At 36.2% G+C, this 23821-nt stretch overlaps 1 protein-coding gene across 4 annotated transcripts in view; it reads left to right on the top strand.

Moving 5' to 3' along the window:
* The window catches only part of EPHA3 (EPH receptor A3), a 384770-nt gene that overhangs the window by 86094 nt on the left and 274855 nt on the right, over positions 1-23821 (top strand). For all 4 annotated transcript variants that reach the window (XM_078358560.1, XM_078358558.1, XM_002761290.6 and 1 more), the window contains exon 3: positions 21373-22033. In XM_078358560.1, the coding sequence (XP_078214686.1) occupies positions 21373-22033 (661 nt within the window). The remainder of the gene's footprint in view (positions 1-21372; positions 22034-23821) is intronic.

Raw genomic sequence — 23821 nt, 5'->3', positions numbered from 1 at the left:
CTTCAATACTCCTTGTTTGCCAGGTGCGCCTACGAAAACAAATGGACCAGTCATTTCAGAGAACAATATAATGTATCTACCAATTAACTGGGTAACCAATTAACCAATATTCTGCAAACATAAGCTTTATTTGAATACTAAACATTCAAGTTTTGTGTAAACATTGTTAGATGATATATTGTTTCTTACATAGGTGTGACCAAATACCACAGACTGGGTGGTTTAAACAATATAACTAATTTTCTCACAGCCTGGAAGTGTGAGATTAACGAATCCACAGCCTTGTTTCCTCCGAGAACCTGGAAATACAGGTGTAATTGCATAAAGTTGTAGTTTATATAAATGTAACATTTGAAACCACAAACTAATACATTCTGTGAATATCTTCTCTTTATGTAGGCTGTTTACAAAATATGAAAACCTTTGAGATACCACAGTTGGTAAGAATGTGTTTCAAGCCTCTCCTTTTTTTGGCTTCTTAATGGCTGTCTTCTCCTGTCTCTTCACATTGTCTGCCCTCAATATGTGTCTGTGTTCAAATTTCCTCTTGTTATAGGACTTCAGTGGTATTGAATTAGAGCTCAGGATAACTTCATTTTCATTTAATTACCTCTTTACAGATATTCTCTCCAAATATGCTCACATTCTGAGATCCTGAGGTTACAATTTCAACATATGAGTTTTGGGAGTATACGATTCAGCCCATAACATATGTTAAACGTTTACCCATTTCTTTTTATTCTTTTTATTGGAAATATTAAAATACAATATTCCTCTTTCATTAGTGTAGTAAGCATTGATTGGGTGACCCTTGCCAGATAACATGCTAGGTGAGAAGACAAAAATAGATGGATACATTTGAGCCACAGTGTTTACTAAAAATGAAAGGGAAGTTTCTTCTGACCATGAATGCACTCTCCAGCTTACCAGAGTTCCCATGATTCCCAATTGTACCCAACTAGGATTATATCCTTATAGACCTCCCTCTGCAAGTACGTACTTCCAGCACTCTGCTAGACTGTGGTGAAACGGAGAATGTTTACTCTTAGAGATCACATCATTTTACCTGGACAAAAAGTATAACCTTCTTGGAGGAAAACGTTAAGCAAAGCAGTGCAGTACTAGGTATGTACACCGTATTGGAGCTGTTTAGAAAGTGATCAAAGTGTGCAGCTGAGGAGCCAGTGACCCAAGCTTGGTAAGGACGAAGAAAATCTTAGAATAGGTGCCACTTACATTGGGTCTTAAAATCCATGAGTAGATCCTTGAAGAATCGTCACAGTGTCTTGCACAATGATTGAATTAATTTACACTCCCACCAACAGTGTAAAAGTGTTCCTATTTCTCTACATCCTCTCCAGCATCTGTTGTCTCCTGATTTTTTAATGATCGCCATCCTAACTGCTTGAGGTGGTGTCTCAATATGGTTTTGATTTGCATCTCTCTAATGACCAGTGATGATGAGCTTTCTTTCCTATGTTTGTTGGCTGCATAAACATCTTCTTTGGAACAGCGTCTGTTCACATATATACCATGGAATACTATGTAGCCATAAAAAAGAGGAGTTCATGTCCTTTGCAGGGACATGGATAAATCTGGAAACCATCATTCTCAGCAAACTAACACAAGAACAGAAAATCAAACACTGCATGTTCTCACTCATAAGTAGATGGTGAACAATGAGAACACACGAACACAGGGAAGGGAACATCACACACTGGGACCTGGTGGGGTGGAGGGGCTAGGAAAAGAATAGCAAGGGTGGAAGTATTGGGAAGGGATAACATTAGGAGAAATACTTAATGTAAATGAGGGGCGATGGATGCAGCAAACCACCACCACGGCACATGAATACCTATGTAACAAACCTGCACGACCTGCACATGTCCCCCAGAACATAAAGTATAAAAAATAATTTTAAAAAAAATCAAAGAATAGGCATTCACTGGGTCAGCACTCAAAATCAGAGGAGCAGGAGAAAAACAAAAACAAAACACAAAACAGAAAGAGACGTGATCTCGGCCAAACCAAACCAGCAGGGACGCGTGATTTTAGTCTGGAACTAGAATGCTGAGGCAAAGCTCTTCTTTGTCCCGCCCCAGTGTGTGAATTCAGGACCTTCCTTAGGCCTTGGCAGCTCAGTGTCTTCCTCTTTAGAGAGGAGATGTTATTATTATTATTATCATTTTTTACCTTGTAGGTTGGTTACGAGGACTATATTAGATTTACAAATATCAAGAACTTAGAAATGTGTCTGGCCCATGAAAAGCATGGGGGGCATGATTAAGGATTTGGCAAGCACCGTGGAAAAACATCAAGCTCCAAGAGGAGAATCTTAGGGATAACATTTTGTTCTAGAAACGACACTACACTATCCATATTCATTAGCTTACATTCAATACCTACAAACAGTCGAGTGACTGTTGATACTAAAAAATGATGTGTTCTGAGCCTTCTTAGATCCAGAGTACTGGAGTAAAGGGTTAATCTTCTTCAGAATAGTAACGCTAAGATTTTGAAGCAGAAAATTATAATAATAAATATAAATAAAGGGCAAAATACGCTATATATTCTACACACATTAAGAAATATTTTACATATGAAAATACATTCATACATGTGTACACATCAAGTAGAAATAAATAAAATGACTGTAGATTTAGGAATTAGTTCTCCAATAACCAGAATACACAATTGACCAAAATATTTGCCTTCTGGTATACTTATAAAAATCTACAAACTACAGAGTTCATATTGGTTTTTTTCATTGTAATTCTACTTAATTTCATGGTAGTGACTTGGATTTCGTATTTAGGATAGAGGACTCTAATACAGAGAAAACAGGTACATATTACCATTTCCGGTGCCATACAGCCCGAGAAGCGGAAGGATTCTCTGGAGACATGTAATATTAGGCAAATAATGTAAGGAGCCATCCTGCTCCCAGTTCAGAGTAAATAACTGCTTTAAAACATACTGGATTTAGCCCAATCAGATTAGGATAGCAAAAAGAAATCAATAGTCACATGTAAGATTTGGGGTAGAATCCAGAGAAGTATTTTCAAATAAATGCATTTTTACACACCTATTATTAATATATAAATACTGAATTAGTTTTTAAATAATCTCTGAAATTGTTTGTACAAAGTTGGAACAAAAATGCATTTGGATAGTAAATAGAGGTGTAATTGCATAAAGTTGCATATTTACTTTATGTAAATATTTGAAACTACAAAACAATAAGTTCTCTGAGTATCTTCTCTTTATGTAGGCCATTTGCAAACATGAAAATATTTGAGACGCTACACACGAAAAATGGTTAAGCTGTGAACAGAGACGAGATCTTTATAGCTTAAGTGGGTGACCGTGATTTGCGGTTCAAAAATTTCTTTTAAGTTCAACATATTGCTCTGATGATAACCTGTAGCTGGTCCCCACCAAATGATCGTGGCCTTGGCATTACCATGGGAACAATTGTTACAATTTGATAACCCTATTTTTCACAATTCAATTTGCAATTAGAAAGATTTTCTTCATCCTTGATGAAGAATGGATGTAGAAAGAGATTTGATAAAGGACACAAAATTACAGCTCATGAGGAGGAATAAGTGGTAGTGTTCTATACCACTGCAGGGTAGCTGTAGTTAATAATCTCATATAGTTTCAAATGACTAGAAGGAGGATATTGAACAATTCCAACAGGAAGAAATGACAAATGTGTGAGATGATAGATATACTAATTGCCCCATTTGTTCACTGTATGTTATACATTCCAAAATGTGACTATGTGCTCTATAAATAGAAACAATTATTATTTGTCAATTAAAGATAATATTTAAAATAATATTTTTAAATGAAATTAAATAAATTACTTTTCTTGGAAAAAATATAATTACTCAAAATGATATAAATACACTATTTAGCTTTTTAAGTTTTTCCCAATATGTTTACCTGCTATGAACATGTTATATAAATAATATTGAACCATTTTTCTGAACTCGAAATTTATAAATGTTCCTTCATTTCTAAAGTTTCATGTACAAGTGGCTATTTATGATTCCAATGTATTTTATTACTTTTGCTAGTACATATATTCACATTAGGCTATGACACTGAACACACTATATACTAAAGAACATTTGTGATCATATGATAATTTTCAAAGTGGAATATTTATCACTTACGATTTATTTATAATCAATTTTAGGTCAGGATTAAAATAAGATTTAGTCCATTCCCAAATATTCTTCCAGAAAGGTAACTTTTCTTTAAAAATACTAATATTTCAGAACTTGTTAAAACATACTCTTTATAGTTCATAAATTGATGTGCCAACAAAATAACATTTTAATAAAATAAGCAGGTTCATACAAACTATAGTAATACTATATTTCTGTATTTCTTTCAAAGTTATTAATCTCTGCCTGTAACTGAGGAGAATTCCCACTTTGAGTCTCATATTAATTAATAGTGGAGCTGAGTTTTACCCAAACTGACTTTACAATTAGTCCCTTCTGCCGTGCAGAAACAATGTGGTTTACTGGCACTTGTTCACGACCACGAGTAAGAAGATCCAGTCCAGGTTGGACTCTTTTTAACTTTGACATTGGATGTGTTTCTGTCTCTCTCTCTGGATAGCAATTAAAAAATCTATAGAGAAAGTTCTCAAATCTCCTATAGAATCTACTGAATATTTTTCTGTTCAATAATAGAAGTGTTAGAAAAAAATCTACGTATCTGGTTTGACTTCTCTGCTAGGCTTTATGAGTTGAATGATGTTTTGTGAAAACATCTGCTAACAAATACATCTATCATCTATCTATCTATCATCTATCTATCTATCTATCTATCATCTATCTATCTATCTATCTATCATCATTACAGTCATTAATATCTTTGTTATTGTCAGTTCATTCTTCTCAGGCCGCACTTCGCTCTAAAGTGTTCTCTTTGATAAGTATTCGGTTATTGAAATTCTCTTCTCTCTGACAACGCTGAGGTTCTTTTCCCCTTATTCTATTCTCACCTCTGTAAATGCTCCTTTTCCAGCTGTATATACTATGCTTAACTTGAAAACTTTTTGATGTGGGAACATTTCACTATGGATGTTGCAATTTTGATAATACAATATTTCCATTTCTCTCATTAACTCATCTTTTTCTTCCTATGCTGTAAACACAAGCATGTCATAATAGTTTCTGACATTTTATTATTTTCATATTTTTTAATCATAATATTCCCAAAATTTTAATTATATGACTCCAAAATCTGAATTTCTACTCTTACAATTTTTTTCTGAATTCAGGTATCCATTTCAACTTTTGAAAACATCTTTTTCCGTGTTTCATGTTGACATTATAGACTCTACCCATATTAAACTTTTGTTCCTCTTCTTTGCATACGTTTTCCCACCTGTTTTGCTGTTCTTTCTACTCATAACATTATTTCCATGTCGCTAAGACAGGTTCATTAAACAGAAACATTTTGCAGTCAAAGTTCTGGGTTTGAATCCAAGCTCTGATATTTACCAGCTAACGGATTTAGGGGAAGTTATCAAACACCCTTCTAAGCTTCATTTAGTCTCATCTATAGAATTAGTTCATGATGGCACCTGCAGCACAGGGTTTTCAAGAATAAAAATGTTGCAATACTGGAAAAATCCATTACCTTGAACATAAAATGGTCAATATGATTATCTAATGTTAGCTTAAAACTGCAGAGTCATTTTCAGGTTTCCAGTTTTCTCAAAGCAAATATCAATCATTTGCCAAGGCCTAGTCCTACTCTTAAATATTACTGTCATTCAAAACTTCATTCATACATTTGTTTATTCAGTAAGTGGATTATATGAAACTGTCCTAGGTGTTGGGTATCAGGAATGAACAACTCTCCATTACCCCTCCCTTAGCGACCCACAACAACTCTTGTGTCTCTCTGCCCCCACTCCTCATCTAGATCATTCAGAGTGTAAATTAGTTTAATCATTGTGGAAGACAGTGTGGCGATTCCTCAAGGATCTAGAAATAACAATACCATTTGACCCAGCAATCCCATTACTGGGTATATAGCCAAAGGATTATAAATCATTCTATTCAAGAGACACATGCACATGTATGTTTACTGAGGAACTGTTCACAATAGCAAAGACTTGGAATCAACCCAAATGCCCATCAATGATAGACTGGATAAGGAAAATGTGGCACATATACACCATGGAATACTATGCAGCCATAAAAAAAGGAGTTCATGTCCTTTGCAGGATGAAACTGGAAATCATCAGTATCAGCAAACTGACACAAGAACAGAAAACCAAACACCACTTGTTCTCACTCATAAGTGGGTATTGAACAATGAGAATGCATGGACACAGGGAGGGGAACATCAAACACTGGGTCCCGTCAAGGAGTGAGGGGCTAGGGAAGTAATAGCAGGGGGTGGGGGAATGGGGGAGGGATAGCATTAGGAGAAATACCTAAAGTAGATGATGGGGCAATGGATGCAGCAAACCACCACCAGAGCACATGTATACCTATGTAACAATGATCTGCCCATGTACCCCAGAACTTAAAGTATAATAAATACATTAAAAATAAAAATAAAGCACTTTGGGAGGCCAAGGCGGGTGGAATACGAGGTCAAGAGATCGAGACCATCCTGGCCAACATGGTGAAATTCCGTCTCTACTAAAAATACAAAAATTAGCTGGGCGTGGTGGTGGGACCCTGTAGTCCCAGCTACTCAGGAGACTGAGGCAGGAGAATTGCTTGAACCCAGGAGGCGGAGGTTGCGGTGAGCCGAGGTCGCGCTATTGCACTCCAGCCTGGGTAACAAGAGCGAAACTCCACCTCAAAAATAAATAAATAAATAAGTAAATAAATACTCTTGTCAAATCAATGTACTTATATCCACTTGTTGCTTAAATCTCATGAGAGATGAGAAGAGCTTATATTATATTCCAACCCATCTACATGGTCATCGCCCACTCTTCTAATTTTCTACCATTCTCTTTATAGCACCCAGAGTGATTCTAGGGAAAGGTAAGACTTGTCAGTCTTCTGCTCAGATCCGAGGATTTGGCTAAAGCCTTCAATTCTTCCCCCTTCTCTCTCTCCCAGTCATTCTTCTCACCTCCCTCCTCTGAGGATATGCAAGATACCATCTGCCTTAGGACTCTTTACCACGGTTTCCTTTGTGTTGAATGCTCTTTCCTGATGTATCCATATTTCTTTACTCAAGTAGTTCCCCGTGAAGTCTTCCTCTGCCTTGTGTCATCCTTTGACTTTGTATTTAAATGTCACATTTTCAGTGAAGACTTCCTAGGCTATTCATTCTGAAATCTCTCAACATACATAACTGTCTCCTCTCCCTGGCTTCCTTCATTGCTTCTCCTGAAAACATAGCACCATGTAAGAAACCAAATTGTAGCACTTTCTTTTCTTTTGCTGTGTATCTCACTCAGTCGTATGGAAGCTCCCTGAGGAGAGATTTCAAGTCATCATTTTCACCATAGTAATAGCACCTCATAGAGTCACTAGTGCACAACAGGTGTTTGATAAACATGTGTTGAGTTAGTCAATGAAAGACCAATTTCATCTCTCACTGGAGCTGCCCAGTGATGTCCAAACTTGATTGGAATTTGAAGGTTTCATACTTTTTTCATATTGTTTCACCTGCCTGGAATGTGCTCAACCTCCATCTTCCTCTCATCTATTTTCACCAGTAAAATTCCGCTTATTAAATTTCTTCCCTAAATGCCACCTCCTGACTACTATTTTTTTTTTTTTGTATAGGAAGCAGAGACTTTCAACAGCGTAAATCACATTCTCCACTGTTCTGTCATGTCCCATAGCAAGTCTATAAAATGCTGTGGCTCTGCCACGAATATGGTTTTGGAATCTGTTATTTTCTTCCTGTTTCCACCGATGCTGTCTTATCACATTAGTATGACAATAACCTCTCATCTCACTGCTTAGACCTTCATTCCTTGCTGTTTGTCTTCCACACAGCAGCCTGTGACCTTTTAACGATATGATTCAAATCATGTCACTCCTCTACTTAACCCCTTTGCTAAATTTCCATTTATCTAAGGATAAAATCCAAAGTCTCTCATCTGACCTAAAAAGACCTAAATGACCTTCTTCTCAACTATCTCTCTGATCTAATGTTTCATCACTTCTTGATCATAAAGTAGTGCCAAAAAAATAGTTTTGTAGAATGTAAGGGCTTAACAAATATTTGTTTCACTTAGCAGGTAACAACTGTGTGAGCATTTACTATCGATATTATCTATTAAGCCACTAAGCAATCCTGTTTGAAAGGTGCCATTCACATATACACCATGGAATACTATGCAGCCATAAAAAAGGGTGAGTTCATGTTCTTTGCAGGGACATGGATGAAGCTGGAAACCATCATTCTCAGCAAACTGACACAAGAACAGAAAACCAAACACTGCATGTTCTCACTCATAAGTGGGTGTTGAACAATGAGAACACATGGACACAGGGAGAGGAACAACACACATCGGGGCCTGTTGGGTGGTGGGGGAGTTAGAGGAGGGATACCAGGGGATGGGGGGATTGGGGAGGGACAACATTAGGAGAAATACCTGATGTAGATGACAGGGGGAGAGATGCAGCAAACCACCACAGCATGTGTGTACCTGTGTAACAATCCTGCACGATCTGCACATGTACCCCAGAACTTACCGTATAATAAAAAATAAGAAAAAATAAAATACTAAGGGGCATGGAGGAGGGAGAATGAGAGATGGCTGCTCATGCATACAGTTTCTTATTGGGATGATTTAAAGGGTCTGGAGTTAGATCATGAAGATTTCTGTGCAATCTGAGAGCATACTAGAAGCATTGCATTGTGTGCTTTAAACTGATTAATTTTGTAACATGCTAATTATATCTCAATAAAAACAAGAAGATACTATAATCAAAAAGCCACATAAAAATAAAATTCCCACCTAGTGAAAAAATCATCTTCATTTTAAACATGAGATACTTGAGGTGTGACATATTGCTCGGTATGAAGTAAAAGCATAAAAAACATAAGAAGAACACTTACTTTTCTTAAACTATGGAATATGTCTCTTGACATGTTATGCAGAGAGACTGCAGATATATTTTAACTTAAAAAAAAATAGTAAAAAGAAGTCAAGTCAAATGTCTAATACAATTACGGTAACATTGTAAGATATGGAGTACTATCGGCAAATATTTTATTCTAGTTTAGAAAGGCACATATATCTTGGATAAAAGATTGCAAATTCATTCCTAAGAAAAATGTGGCCAGGTGCTGTGGCTCACACTTGTAATCGTAGCACTTTGTGAGGCAAGGCAGGTGGATTTCTTGAGGTCGAGAATTCAAGACCAGGTTGGCCAACATGGTGAAACCCTGTTTCTACCAAAAAAATACGAAGATTAGCCCGGCCTGGTGGTGCGTGCTTTTAGTCCCAGCTACTGGAGAGGCTGAGGTGGGAGAATCACTTGAACCCCAAGAGACAGAGGTTGCAGTGAGCTGAGATCATAACACTTTACTCTAGTCTGTGTGACAGAGCAAGACCCTGTCTCAAAAAAAATAAAAATAAAAATATGAAGCAGCCAAATATTCAGTTACCTTTTGTCAGTTACATTTAGTGAATTTCAAAAGAGTAAAGCAGACTTACACTGGTCGGAATTGATATAGCCTCAAATTTGAAGAGACAGAAACTCTAGCAAGTGAAAAGGAATAATAAATAGACAAACTTTGATTTTAAAATACATTTCTAATATTTTATAGGGAAAACAAACCAGTGTATTCTGGCGACATTTTTGGTTAACTAAGCCTTTTCAGCATAATAATAATTAATGTTGATTTACTGCTTCCCAGGTGGCAAACATAGTTACAACCATTTTAAATGGACAATCTGCTTTTGTTCACAACATCTCTAAAAAATGTTAATTATTATCTTCCCCATTCTACAGATGCATCAATTAAATCATACTCTGTTGAATCTCTTAGTTATTGGGTAGCAGAGCTAGGTTTCAAAAGCAGGGTCTTTTATCTCTAGAGGTTAGACCCTTAAATCTAGGCTCCCCAGGATACTCAATGGAGAAAAGATTAAAGATGTTTCTACGAAGTATGATTGCTACTCTTGTGAAATGAGCAGTAGAAGAGGTCTCTGTAGCTTTAAAATTGATGCCATAAAGCAGCTTACATTTCAGAGAAGTGCTTTCAAAAATTACACTTATTTTGTTAAAAAGTAAATTTAGCTATCTGAAGATCTGTAAAACTTAGCACATGTTCCATAGTGACATGAGTTAATTTCTGTCACTGGGAGTGCTCCACAGGTATATCGTAAATTGCTATGAATTACTGTGGCTATGACCCATTATCCTAGCAGGAAATTGCATGAATCTCACAACTGATATGAAATGTACCGCTGTCACTGGTATGCATTAATTTCTAAGTAGTTGGCCATTTGTAATAATTCTGTAAATGTCCATCTTAGCACAGTTTTCAGTCTAGACAAGACAATGTGCATGGAATTTTCATCATTATCTTCAAGCAGTTATGCTGAATTCCAAAATGACTGTTTTATTGAACAATTTCACCTTGAACTTCTTTCCAAGAATTAGAAACATGATAGTCTTACTGTCCTACTCTCTCATATTTAAGGGAAATTTACTGTATAAAAAGTAAAACCATTTGACTGTATATGAACAGGAGGACAGAGTAAGAAAATCTTTGATGAGTGTCACCAGTATATTTTCTTCATTCTAACTTTTCCGGAATAGATTAAAAATTTATTAGACAATTTTTAAATCATATTGACTTCCATTTTGCTGAGGTAATTTTCAGATAATGGTATACATCACCACTATAGTTTTATAAAGAAAACTTGCAATCTACGTTTTCTTTACATTATAAGTAAACATATTTCATTATTTAAAAACCAAACCTTTACAATGCAAATGATACTTTTTATTACCTTTTCTTTCATATCCACATTCTTCCCCTAAGAAGAAAAATAAATTCAAATAGCACACTTCATTGAAACTTCTTGACAATGGTGAATTATATAAGCTCTCCCTATGTTATACTTCATATTTTAGCATAATATAGTCAGTGCTTCAGGCTAGAAATTTCCTTTCTTGATAGATATTTAAGTATTTTTAATCATTTTTGGTTTTTTTAATTTCCACTGCACAATATCTCAGGTTTTCAGATTTTTTTTCTTCATCTTCCAAAACTATTTTCACCCTCTATTTCAAAAATCTGTATTATAAATATACTGACACAATTTCTAGAAATTTATTCCTTTTTTTTCCTGCAAGTCTGTCATGACTCTTAAAGTCCCTCAGTTAGGACCACTCTCTGACAAGTCACCGCCTACAATATAGATTTTCTAAAACCAGTGCCTCGTGTGGCTGAAAGCACACTTCTGTTGGTACTTTGTAAATTACAGAAGTTTGACATTTGGCATAGACACAGGGCTAGATGCATGGGAGAGAAAAATGAATGAAACCAGAGACCATGGAAGGCAGCAAAACCAATGAACAGAGAAATGAATGAGCATGTTGTGTATAAAATAACAGTAGATGTGACAGTAAAATAACTGGTAGACATCATGTTCTATGAGCATAGCTATCCTGCCTATCTATGTCATACCTGCATTATCAATATAGAGCCTCATACACAGTAGTCAATAAACAAAAATGGAATGTTCTTGAAAGGAGATATATGGAGCCTTAACAGGACATTATTTCACAGAGAAAAATTAAAGATACCAATTTACTTATATACACAGACCTTGTCTATTTTTTTGTTGATGATGCATCTTTCGGTACTAAGAAGAATCAGTCTGAAATGTGTTTTCGCTATCAAACATTCTAAGATAAGCTGAGTTAGTATACATGTAGATACTCATCACCTGCATTCATAAGAAAAAAAGCTTATCTTTCTCATCTTTTTGGGAAATATTCAGTGTATAATTATTCAACAGAAGTCACCTTAAAAAGACTTTCCTGGGTCTTTACCATGGTCTTCCTGAAGCTTTTCTCTTTTTGTTCTCTATGGTACCATCTCCCAGTCCAGAGCTAACAATGCACCTCTCTTCAGTAGTTTCTCACTGTGGCAAATGAAGCAGAGACAGGTTGTATTGGCCAGATTGCTCCTGGCCTTGCATTTCTGACACTGTTCAATATTGAAATTAAAAGATATTGTCCAATTATCTTTCATTGTAACACTGATGAGAAAGAAAAATAATTCACAGCCAGGGACCCTGTGTGGAATGTTTGCGTCATCCCCAGGTCTGCATGAGTTTTGGGTGCTCTGGTTTTCTCCCACATCCCAAAGATATGCCCATTAGATGAACTGGCATGTCTACAAGGCCCCAGTCAGTGAGTACGGTGTATGTGAGTGCACCCTGCAGTAGGATAGCTTCCTGTCCAGGGCTGGCTCCTGACTTGCTGGGATAGGTTTCAGCCAGCCCAACCCTAAACTGGAATAAGCAGGTACATTACTCTGTTCTCACATCACTATAAAAACACTACTTCAGACTGGGTAGTTTATAAAGAAAAGAAGTTTAATTGGCTCATGTTTCTGCAGGCTGTACAGGAAGCATGGCTGGGAGGGCCTTAGGAAACTTGCAATAATGGTAGAAGGCAACAGGGAACCAGCACATACTACATACTACATGGCTGGAGCAGGAGGAAGACAGAGCAAAGAAGGAAGGACTGTGCACTTTCAAACAACCAGATCTCATGAGAACTCATTCACTGTCATAAAAACAGAAGGGGAAAATCCACCCGCATGTTTCAATCACCTCTCACTAGGTCCCTCCCCTAACATTGTGGATTACAATTCAACATGAGATTTAGGTGGGAACAGAAGCCAAACCATATCAGCAGGTCAGAAAAGAAATAAAGGAATGAATGCAAACTATTTTTAAAAAATGTGTCATGTGTACAATAATCATACAAATATATGGCATTAAATGAGGCAGAACAAGGGCACTGGGAGCCACCACATTTGTCAGTTTCTGAACTACACAGTGGGAGGAGGTGCTCCTTATAGTTTTTACTTTGCAAATGTTCATTTCTAGATGTAACTCACTGCCTGTTATGACCACTGTCTCACAGTGATTCACCAACGATTGGGTTTATAATTATCTTGTTTTCATGAATTTTTCTTAAATGAAGATGTGCCTTGCATTTATACCCATGTTTAATATTAGAAGTGCTTTGCATGTTTATTTAGAAATTTGGTGATGTTTTCATAACCAGAAATATCCCACAGGAAATTCACTCTTCTTTATATCAATTAGCCCTGAGTGAAACTGGTTTTGTTATACATTGTTTAAGTCACAGATTCCAAGAATCTCTCGAGGATGTCAAGTGAGGACTTAAAGTACTTGTCTGCATATCCACAGCGCAGTGCCCTATCTCCCAAACATGCTGGAACCCAGTTACCTAAACAGGTTCTATCCTCACATGTGCTAAGCCTGCTGAATTTTTCTCCGTTTGTGTCCTCCTTTATTTTCACTTAGAGAAGTTCCAATACTATCATTTATTTCTTCTTCCTTATCCTTTTCCAGGATCTTCCTTTATGTGATCGTCTTTCCTTTCTCAGCACCTCCTTGCTGTTGAGACCGTCAAACACAGAACATATCGTCATCTTCTTTACGTATTACGCCTCCTTCACCAGTATCAGTTTCTGATAAGAAAAATCACATTTTGGGGCCAGTCGTGGTGTCTCATGCCTGTAATCCCAGCATTTTGGGATGCCAAAGCAGGTGGCTCACTTGAGGCCAGGGATTGGAGACCAGCCTTGCCAACATGGCAAAACTCCATCTCTACTGAAAATACAAAAAAAAAAAAAAAAAAAAAAAAATGTAGCTGGGCATGGCGGTGCATGCCTGTGATCCCAGCGACTCCAGAGACGGGGAGGCAGGAGGATCCTGGAACTCGGGAGGCAGAGGTTGCAGTGAGCTGAGATTACCCTGCTGCATCCTAGCCTGGATGACAGAGTGAGACTGTCAAAAAAAAGAAAAGGAAAATGGTTAGACTTACGTAAGCTTTGCACATAGAAATATGTACTATGTTTATGTAACACTGAATACAACTGCAGTTATAAGAGCATTTCCAAAAATCACAAATCACCGCAGAAAACCACAGTGGGATGCTATCAAATAGCGGCAGATTGTAAAAATAGTAGCCTGCCGGCAGTCAATTGTCTTTCATTCATACAAGTAGAAATATGTGATTGAAAGTAATCACCCCACACACTGTTTACATGTTTTCGTAATACACCTGTTTCGACAGGTGTACTACCACCAGAGGTGAAGGAGAACACTGTGAGGATTTACCTGGTTTGTTGTAGTAATTTCTTACCATTCCCTGTAGGAGGTAGAAAATGAGGTTATTCAGGTGAGCTTCTCTATAAGGCATGTCTAGGCCTTGGCAAATCTGGAATGAAAAAACACAGATAGCTTAAGGGCTGCACATGAGACCATACTGCAGGGACAGGGAAGGAAACCACTTTAGACAGTTTCTAAGGAGACCCAGAATTCATGGAAGCCGATATTGGAGCATCATACCAGTTCATGTTGAGCGTGGAAGTTAAAAGTCCCGATGACCAAGAGATACATCTCATTCATTCTCTACGTTAGGGGTTAGGATGTTGAAGTCACCTAGGCTTTTTTTTTTTTAGTATCTGGGGAGCAGTATTCTTAAAAATCTTCCTGGTTCCCTGCTTAACCAGAATTAAAAAAAAAAAAAAGCAATGACATAAAATAATTAAACAGACTAAGTTAGAGGTATGGACATTTGTCTAAAGGTGCAGTATCATTGCAGCAGACCTGAGATCTCGGTACAATAACTCTGAATCCCAGGTGGGAGGAAAGTAACTTAAAGCTGCTGGAAGAGTGGAGCTGACGCTGCTTCAGGTCTTGTCTCAGTCTAGGGGCATGAAGGAACTAGAGGACACAGAAAAAGAACACAGACATCTATGAGCCCAACTGTGAGGCTGCTGGCTAAAGTAGAGACAGACGGGACAGCATACTCAAACTTTCTGGAAACATTGTGTCTTTAATAGCCTGTATCTTGTCAAAACCACAGAAAGTACTGAGGCATGCCCAATGTTCCTGAGAACTGTAAGCAGACATCTTACATGATTCTGCTTCGAACTCTTCCCACTCTCTAATACTTTGTTGCTTTTCCTCATATTAACCTCTGATTCTTTTACATTTGTCCTTGTTTCCCAGATCTTTTCAGTATGCTTTGCCAAACTGTGATGTTGGCTTTTCTGTATTACGTAAGGCAGTTCTAACACCGTTACCAAATTTCTGCTGGAAAAGTAGGGGTTAAAGGTGGTTGGGGACTGAATGGTAGCCGTTATTATTAAGATGACTGTCCACATCTTTGCACACATGCCCTTTCAGTCGCATTTGTCTTCAGATTCTGTCCCACATCTTGCTAATCATGGGGATTTCCCAACATCAAATCTCCATCTTCTGTCTTCTTGACTCATTGGCCACAAATGTAATTCTCTGATCTGACACACAGCACACTCACACACACCACAAACAAAAAAATCAATTCTATTCCTTATCTGTCTCAACTCTGATCTTTTCATAATACCCTAGGATGAAGACTGGATTTTGAAATGGCTCTGAGTGTATAAAGGGAAATAGACATAAGAATAAAAAACAGGAGTGGAGAAATGAATAACATGAACAAACTTAATATCACTTAAAATTGCTGGTGCAAGATTAATTATCATTAGCATTTTGTAAAGCGCAGATATGGGTGTTTCTTAAAAACCATTGAAATGCAAAAGTAATGTTGTAACTGTAACATATTGCTGATGTCATTTTACTTTTATTGTGATCTACAAATTTCTTAGAAACTTGTTTGAAGTCTTAAAAAGTAAATCGTAACTCTCTCACACTCTTTATGTTTTCTTTATATCTTCCAGATTATATTAGCCTATGAACTAAATTTACCGAAGCTTCTGCTTCTCTTAAAGAAAATGTAAACTTCCTCCTCATCTTACTACCCCTTGTTAGTAAATAGCTAAAAATGTTTTTCTATGAAAGTAATTAATATCAACAATAAATATAAATTCTTAATTACTGTAATTATGCTATACTAGCATAATAGTTATTAGGTTAAATACCACTTAATTATTAAAACATATGTTTCCCTAAAAAGTATATGTTTGATTCAGTGACAAGAAACTTTGTAATCTAGAAAATATAAACAAAGAGACTACTTAGTATCTCATACTACCTTTGATGATAGAGAGGTTCAGTGTTGTTCTGTTCAGAATGGACTCTCCAGGAGAGAAAGTTTGGATGCATGCATTTCTCATAGTTGAAGTGATCTGGAAAAATATGAGAAAATCAAGGAACCCATTCTTGGCCTATATGGTCTAATAATAAACGCTTAGATCAAATTCTGGAAGCTAGGCAAAAATCAGAATTGTTGATTTTAAAGAGTTAGGCAAATAGGATCTAATTAAACTTAAGAGCTTCAGCACAGCAAAAGAAACTATCTATAGAATGAACTGGCTACAAACAGAATGGGAAAAAAATTTTGTAACCTACCCATCTGACAAAGGGCTAATATCCAGAATCTACAAAGAATTAAAACAAATTTATAAGAAAAAAACACACAACCCCATCAATAAGTAGGTGAAGAATATGAACAGACACTTTTCAAAAGAAGGCATTTATGCAGCCAACAAATATAAAAAAATGCTCATTATCTCTGGTAATTAGAGAGATGCAAATCAAAACCACATTGAGATACCATCTCACACCAGTTAGAATGGTAATTATTAAAACATCGGGAGACAACAAATGCTGGAGAGGATTTGGAGAAATAGGAACACTTTTACACCGTTGGTGGGAGTGTAAATTAGTTCAACCATTGTGGAAGACAGTGTGGCGATTCCTCAAGGACCTAGAAATAGAAATTCCATTTGACCCAGCAATCCCATTACTGGGTATATAGCCAAAGGATTATAAATCATTCTATTAAAAAGAGACATGCACACATATGTTTATTGTGGCACTGTTTACAGTAGCAGACTTGGAACCAAACCAAATGCCCATCAATGATAGATTGGATAAGGAAAATGTGGCATGGATACACCATGGAATACTATGCAGCCAAAAAAAGGATGAGTTCGTGTCCTTGCAGGGACATGGATGAGGCTGGAAACCCTCATTCTCAGCAAACTGACACAAGAACAGAAAACCAAACACAGCATGCTCTCATTCATAAGTAGATGTTGAACAATGAGAACGCATGAACACAGGGAGGGGAACATCACACAATACACTGGGGCCTGTTGGGGGTCTAGGGGGCTAGGGGAGGCATAGCAGGTGATGGGGGGGTGGGGAGGGATAGCATTAGGAGAAGTACCTAATGTAGATGATGGGGCGATGGATGCAGCAAACCACCAGCAGGGCATGTGTATACCTATGTAAGAAACCTGCACAATCTGCACATGTACCCCAGAACTTAAAGTATAATAAACCAGTTTTTAAAAAGGTAAAGAGTTAGAGCTTGAAAAGGTATTTTGAGCTCCTGTTTAGTTTGTATCCCCTTTCGCTGCAGCTGTTCCTGGTGGATCCCAAGCACAGATCACTTGTAAGGATTAGGAGAATGAAGAGAAAGATGCTTTTGACCACGAAATTCTACGTTGCCAATGCTATGTCTCTCATGAGATTTTCATCTCTGCCCTGAGACAATTACCATAGAAGAACAGAATCTCTGATAATATATAATGATAATGTATAATGAACATTATACATTAGTTCTTACAGTAGGAAAATAGGTGAAACATGGGCATTTTTTACATTTACAAAGCATGAGCATTATAGCAGTAGTTTTAATAATTTATTTTTTTCTTGTGGCTGCTGCTATGAGAAAATGCACATTTAAGGATTTTAATTCCACTGTCTTCAGTCCTCAGCAAATGCTGGAGTTACAGACTTGTTTTCACAAGTGGTCTGAGATGGCAAGTCACCATCCCTTACAACCAATTTGCCTTCATTACAAATTAATGAAGTGATAATTGCTCCTTGCAACCTTTCATGTGCAAAGAATGCTGGTGCTGTTTGCATTATCTTCTCGCAATGTATACCTCTGTGTTCAAGGACTTGTGGTAGCTTGCCAAATGTTAAACTGCACTGAGATCTCCATAATTAAAATCATATTTTACATCAAATTATGAAGATCTCTACATAATATGTTCTGTTTGATGTCGAGTAAAATGCTGTTCATTGCAGAATGAATTTGCAAATGATTCATCAAAGAAATAATCTCATTTATTCTTAAAAGGAAAACTTGACTTAAGAAATTTAAAATCAATTTTTTTATATTCAAATAATGTTGTAATGATCGAACAGAATTTCTGTAAGATGGTTACAGAAAGCATTTTTTTCTCTAGAGTTTTTGCTAGCTCTCTACTTTAAAATGCCATTGTAGAACCAAGGTAATGATACTAGAGGAGACTCCACAAAACATGAACTTTTAACACCAGAGATTTTTGGAGCACCAAGTTTGTTGACTGTTGTTGTTGTTTTTTTTTTTATATCAAACATACACATTAATTTTGCTTTAAATGTGACTGTATTATTATAGGCACCTCAATGTAAAACCCTAAGAACTGAGACTCTCATGTACTCTTATCTCCTTAAAAACTCAGTATATAACATACAAATAGAGTGAATACTTACAAATGGCAAGTTGGAAATTGTTAAAAATATGTGAATATTTTCTTTCCTTCTGCTGAGATTAGAATGCATCTTGTATATTACTTCTGAGATCTTCTAAAATCGTCTCGATTTGATTCTTTGTTGAATCTCGGATGTGACAATGAAGTTAGGTCAATTTTTCCTCCAGAAAATGAGTCCCTATCTTGTATTTTAGATCTTGAATGATTAAGGTTTTTAAAAATAGTGTTTTTCACTTGTTTCTTTTGTAAGTTAGTAGGTGTGCTATGAAGAACTAGGAGTTTTTAAACTGTGATTGTCACACCAGTAAAGTTCATAAATTGTTTTTGATAATTTAAGCAGGCTTAAAGTCATGTTTCTTTGCTTGTAATTACTAACAATTTAACACATTAATATTTTATTTTATTTTGTGATTAGAAGGTGTGAGTTAACATTTCTGTGACTGTAAAGATGGCAACAATAAACATTAGAGACTACTCAAGGGGAAACAGAGGGGGGTTGCAAGGATTGAAAACCCGTCCCATACTATGCTCACAACCAGAGTGAAGGTGTCAGTTGTCCTCAAACCTCAGCCTCACGCGATGTACTTATGTAGCAAACCTGTACATGGCCCAAATTGGGAAAATATTCATACAGACGAATTTTAGGCAGCAGTTTTATTTATTTTTTTAAACAAACAAAAAACATACATGAAAGTCATAGCATAGTGTCAACAGAAAGAGAAAAAAGTGTTAATACATTTAAATGCTGTTGATTTCATTACAAGCTTTTAATATTTATCATTCCTGATGAAAATAATTAACTCCTTTATTGGAGAAAAATGTAGGAACACATTTATAATGGACTTCACAAGGGTTTTATTTCATATATTTAGCTACAATATTTAAATATTTTCTCTAAGGAAAACATTTTGTTTTATTCCCATGAATTACTTTTACATATATTATAATAAAAATAATGTTTGTGCATATCCCAAAAGGTGAAGTTTTGTGCTCTACTATGGAGGGTATAAACAGATCTGCCTGAAGTTTAGCAAATGCCTGTGGAACAAAATTAAAACTAACTTTAGTATGTATAACAAATGAAATTTACAAATGAATAGGGCATTTAATAAGAGTTAGTAATACAGAAAGTTTCTTAGGATTGTCAAGATTATGGGAGGCATAAGGCAAGAACACACAATGCTATGTTGGGACTATGCCATAAGATAGGTATATTCCACAAGAAAGGAATACAGGACAGAAAACCCAACACATCTCTGAAAACAATAAGAGAGTTTACATTGACAATCATATAATGTATGCCTAAATGAAACGTTACTTGTCTCGTTTCAAACCAAATGTGGGTGAAGGGGAGAAGAAAAGAAAAGCACACTGCCATGTGTGTTCCTACGCAACTGTCTTGCATGCTCTGCTCATGTACCCCAAAACCTAAAATCCAATAAAAAATTAAAAAAAATAACAAAATATGAATAACTATGCTTTCCTTTGGGGGAAAAAAAAAACACTTTGAAAAGTTAACATGTGGTTTACGACTAGTTTTCAGAGGAACACAAATGCGAAACTCAAGAGTTTGAAAGTTTTTGTATGAGTAACAGAGAGCCCTAGGAGAATTTAAATTCAGAATGACTTGGCAAAAGACGTGTTTTCCCGGAAGTCGTTAGGCAAAATCGGGCATGATAAGAAGGGAGTGTGGATATGGGGGTAGGGATCACAGAGACAACTGATCTGCTTGTTTTAGGATCATAAGTAACACAACGTACGATGTTAAAGCTTCTCAAAATGTATCCTAAGGATCACAGAAGACAGTGCTTCACTGTTCTTAAAAATCTTAATACTTTTAAAGACTTTTTACAGTGAGAAAAGTTGTTCTAAGGTAATCTTAACTATTATAACAACAAAACCCCAAATATCGATCTATTTCTTGACTGGGAAAAAGTCCAATGTGGGTGTAAAAGACTTTAATCGAACGTTCGCTATGTCTTCTGTTTTTCACCCATGAAAACTTTACACACCCATCAGGGTAAAAACTTGGTTTTATATTTGGGGGTACTGAGGGGTGACGCGTGTTTATGTTTTTATTTCAAATTTTTTGCATAGTTCTACAACCCATGTCCATTGAAATGACAGTACATTAAAAAATGTCATGGATAATGATACATAGTAATAATATCATTTATATTCACTTTATTTTGCCTTGTATCAGTTTTACCAAAAACCCGGCACAAAATGGAAAAAGATTAATAAGAATGAATTTTAGGCAGTAGTATTTTTTAATTCTTTTTTAAACAAAGAAAAATAAACAAAAAACATACAAGAAAATTATATCACTGTGTCATTGGAGACAACTGACATGAGGTTTTGATCCTGGAAGCTTTGATTAGGCTCTATTAACTGCTAAGTGACTGTTTCCTGCGTATCGCACAAACGGCAATGCAAGTGAAATGTGTTTATCAAAATTATAAATTACTTTGTGTTCATTAACTCAGAGAACCTTACAAATAAAAACTACAAACGAGAATGTTTTTCATGAACATATGATGATTTGTTATGTAGTGATGCCTCAGACACCCTTATCTCGTATTCATCATGATCACGAATTCTGCCTCACTCTGTTTCTCTTTGATTCTTCAGTGGGAAGAAATCAGTGGTGTGGATGAACATTACACACCCATCAGGACTTACCAGGTGTGCAATGTCATGGATCATAGTCAAAACAATTGGCTGAGAACAAACTGGGTCCCCAGGAACTCAGCTCAGAAGATTTACGTGGAGCTCAAGTTCACCCTCCGAGACTGCAATAGCATCCCACTGGTTTTGGGAACTTGCAAGGAGACATTCAACCTGTACTACATGGACTCTGACGATGATCATGGGGTGAAATTCCGAGAGCACCAGTTTACAAAGATTGACACTATTGCAGCTGATGAAAGTTTCACTCAAATGGATCTTGGGGATCGTATTCTTAAACTCAACACAGAGATTCGAGAAGTAGGTCCCGTCAACAAGAAGGGATTTTATTTGGCTTTTCAAGATGTTGGTGCTTGTGTTGCCTTGGTGTCTGTGAGAGTATACTTCAAAAAGTGTCCATTTACAGTGAAGAATCTGGCTATGTTTCCAGACACGGTACCCATGGACTCCCAGTCCCTGGTGGAGGTTAGAGGGTCTTGTGTCAACAATTCTAAGGAGGAAGATCCTCCAAGGATGTACTGTAGTACGGACGGCGAATGGCTTGTACCCATCGGCAAGTGCTCCTGCAAGGCTGGCTATGAAGAAAGAGGTGTTATGTGCCAAGGTAGGAGCCTTTCCTATTTTTCTTTGAGTGATATTTCTTACCTGTGAGCTTATCAAAGTGCCATTAAATAAAATGCGCTCAGTCTCAACTCACTTGGGAGGAAAACATACCTCAAGCTGAACATAGTCTATTTACAGACTAAATTCTTTCTACTAGATGTGGTCATTTCATGCCCTGCTGTGGAAATATTATGTATGATTATGCAGTGCTGACTGCACCTATATGAGGTGTTACATGTGCTATATTTAAGTTTTTCTGCTGTTTAATAACTAAAGTAATTTCTGAAAGAAAAACATTCTATCTCTTTTATGTAGAAAGTGGAGAAATCTTTAACACTCTGCTGATCTAATTCTAACAGAATTAGTTCTGTGATGGCTATGTATGCTGTTACTCCTCTATCTCATTGCAATATTTACTTCATTGCTATAAGGTACAGTTTCTCCTTCACTCACAGCTGGGTATCAAATACATGTTTACTTACAAAACATTAGTGCTTTTAGAAGATTATTTTATTTAAAAACCCAGAGCTGATTCCTCAGTGTTTAACGTATACAGGTATAATGTTTAAGTATATTTTGCACAATGATTTGACTCTTTTTAGTTCTCAAAAGATTATTTGTGTTACCCTTCAGGTTTGAATGCATATTTGATATTAATATAATATCACAGAACCAGAACTCTTTTATAAAGTTAATATTTATTAAAAAAATCACCTTGTATTTCAAGTAGAATCAAATAAAAGATCATTATATATAAATTATGTATATCAGCTATGCTATATCATATCATAATTCCACTTAATCCCAAAATTTACTTAGCATTAGTCAAGGTTTTATGCTGGAGTACACTAAAATTGTTATTTAAATTTTAAATCAATAAATATATAGGAGAAATTAAGTACATTGTCTTTGAAATTTTGTCTGTTTTAATGCCTTTACTTGCTGTTACATTCTGCCAAGGCTGGTGTTTCACTCCTGGTCTCATAATCAGTCACTTTTCTAAAATGTACATGGAATGAATGTATTGTATATAAATCTTATTTTTTAAAACTGAACAGACCATAGTATTTTGCTTTTTACTATAGATGTAGTTTACAGGAAAAAAAAAGACGTTTTAAATGAGAGTAAATGGTTTATTCTAGCTTCATACCTCATGCTTTTTGATCCTTGAAAACACCATTACAATACCGTTCCAAAAATGGTTTTGAAAGTTATAAAATTAAAACAACATACGAGCTACCATTTACATAAGTAAAGACAGGTTATAATAGCCTTTATATTCCACTTTGAATTGTGTTTTATCATTAAGGTATTTGTTTATGTTATATTGTACTTGTGAGATTTATTTTAAATAAAATCATGAAAGTTTATCTCAGAAGGAATTTAAAAATTGCCTATTTAAGAGATATTTAATGCACACCTACTTCATTGTAAGAACAAATCAAAACTACATTGAGATACCATCTCACGCCAGTTAGAATGGCGATCATTAAAAAATCTGGAGACAACAGATGCTGGAGAGGATGGGGAGAAATAGGAACACTTTTACACTGTTGGTGGGAGTGTAAATTAGTTCAACCACTGTGGAAGACAGTGTGATGATTCCTCAAGGATTTAGAAATAGAAATTCCATTTGACACAGCAATCCCATTACTGGGTATATATCCAAAGGACTATAAATTGTTCTACTATAAGGACACATGAACACGAATGTTCATTGCAGCACAGTTTACAATATCAAAGACCTGGAACCAACCCAAATGCCCACCGATGATAGACTGGACAGGGT

This window comes from Callithrix jacchus, chromosome 21 (assembly GCF_049354715.1).
Source record: "Callithrix jacchus isolate 240 chromosome 21, calJac240_pri, whole genome shotgun sequence".
Classification (NCBI taxonomy): Eukaryota; Metazoa; Chordata; class Mammalia; order Primates; family Cebidae; genus Callithrix; species Callithrix jacchus.
Note: the sequence above shows the minus strand (reverse complement) of the source record. Positions and strands in the feature narration are given on the sequence as shown.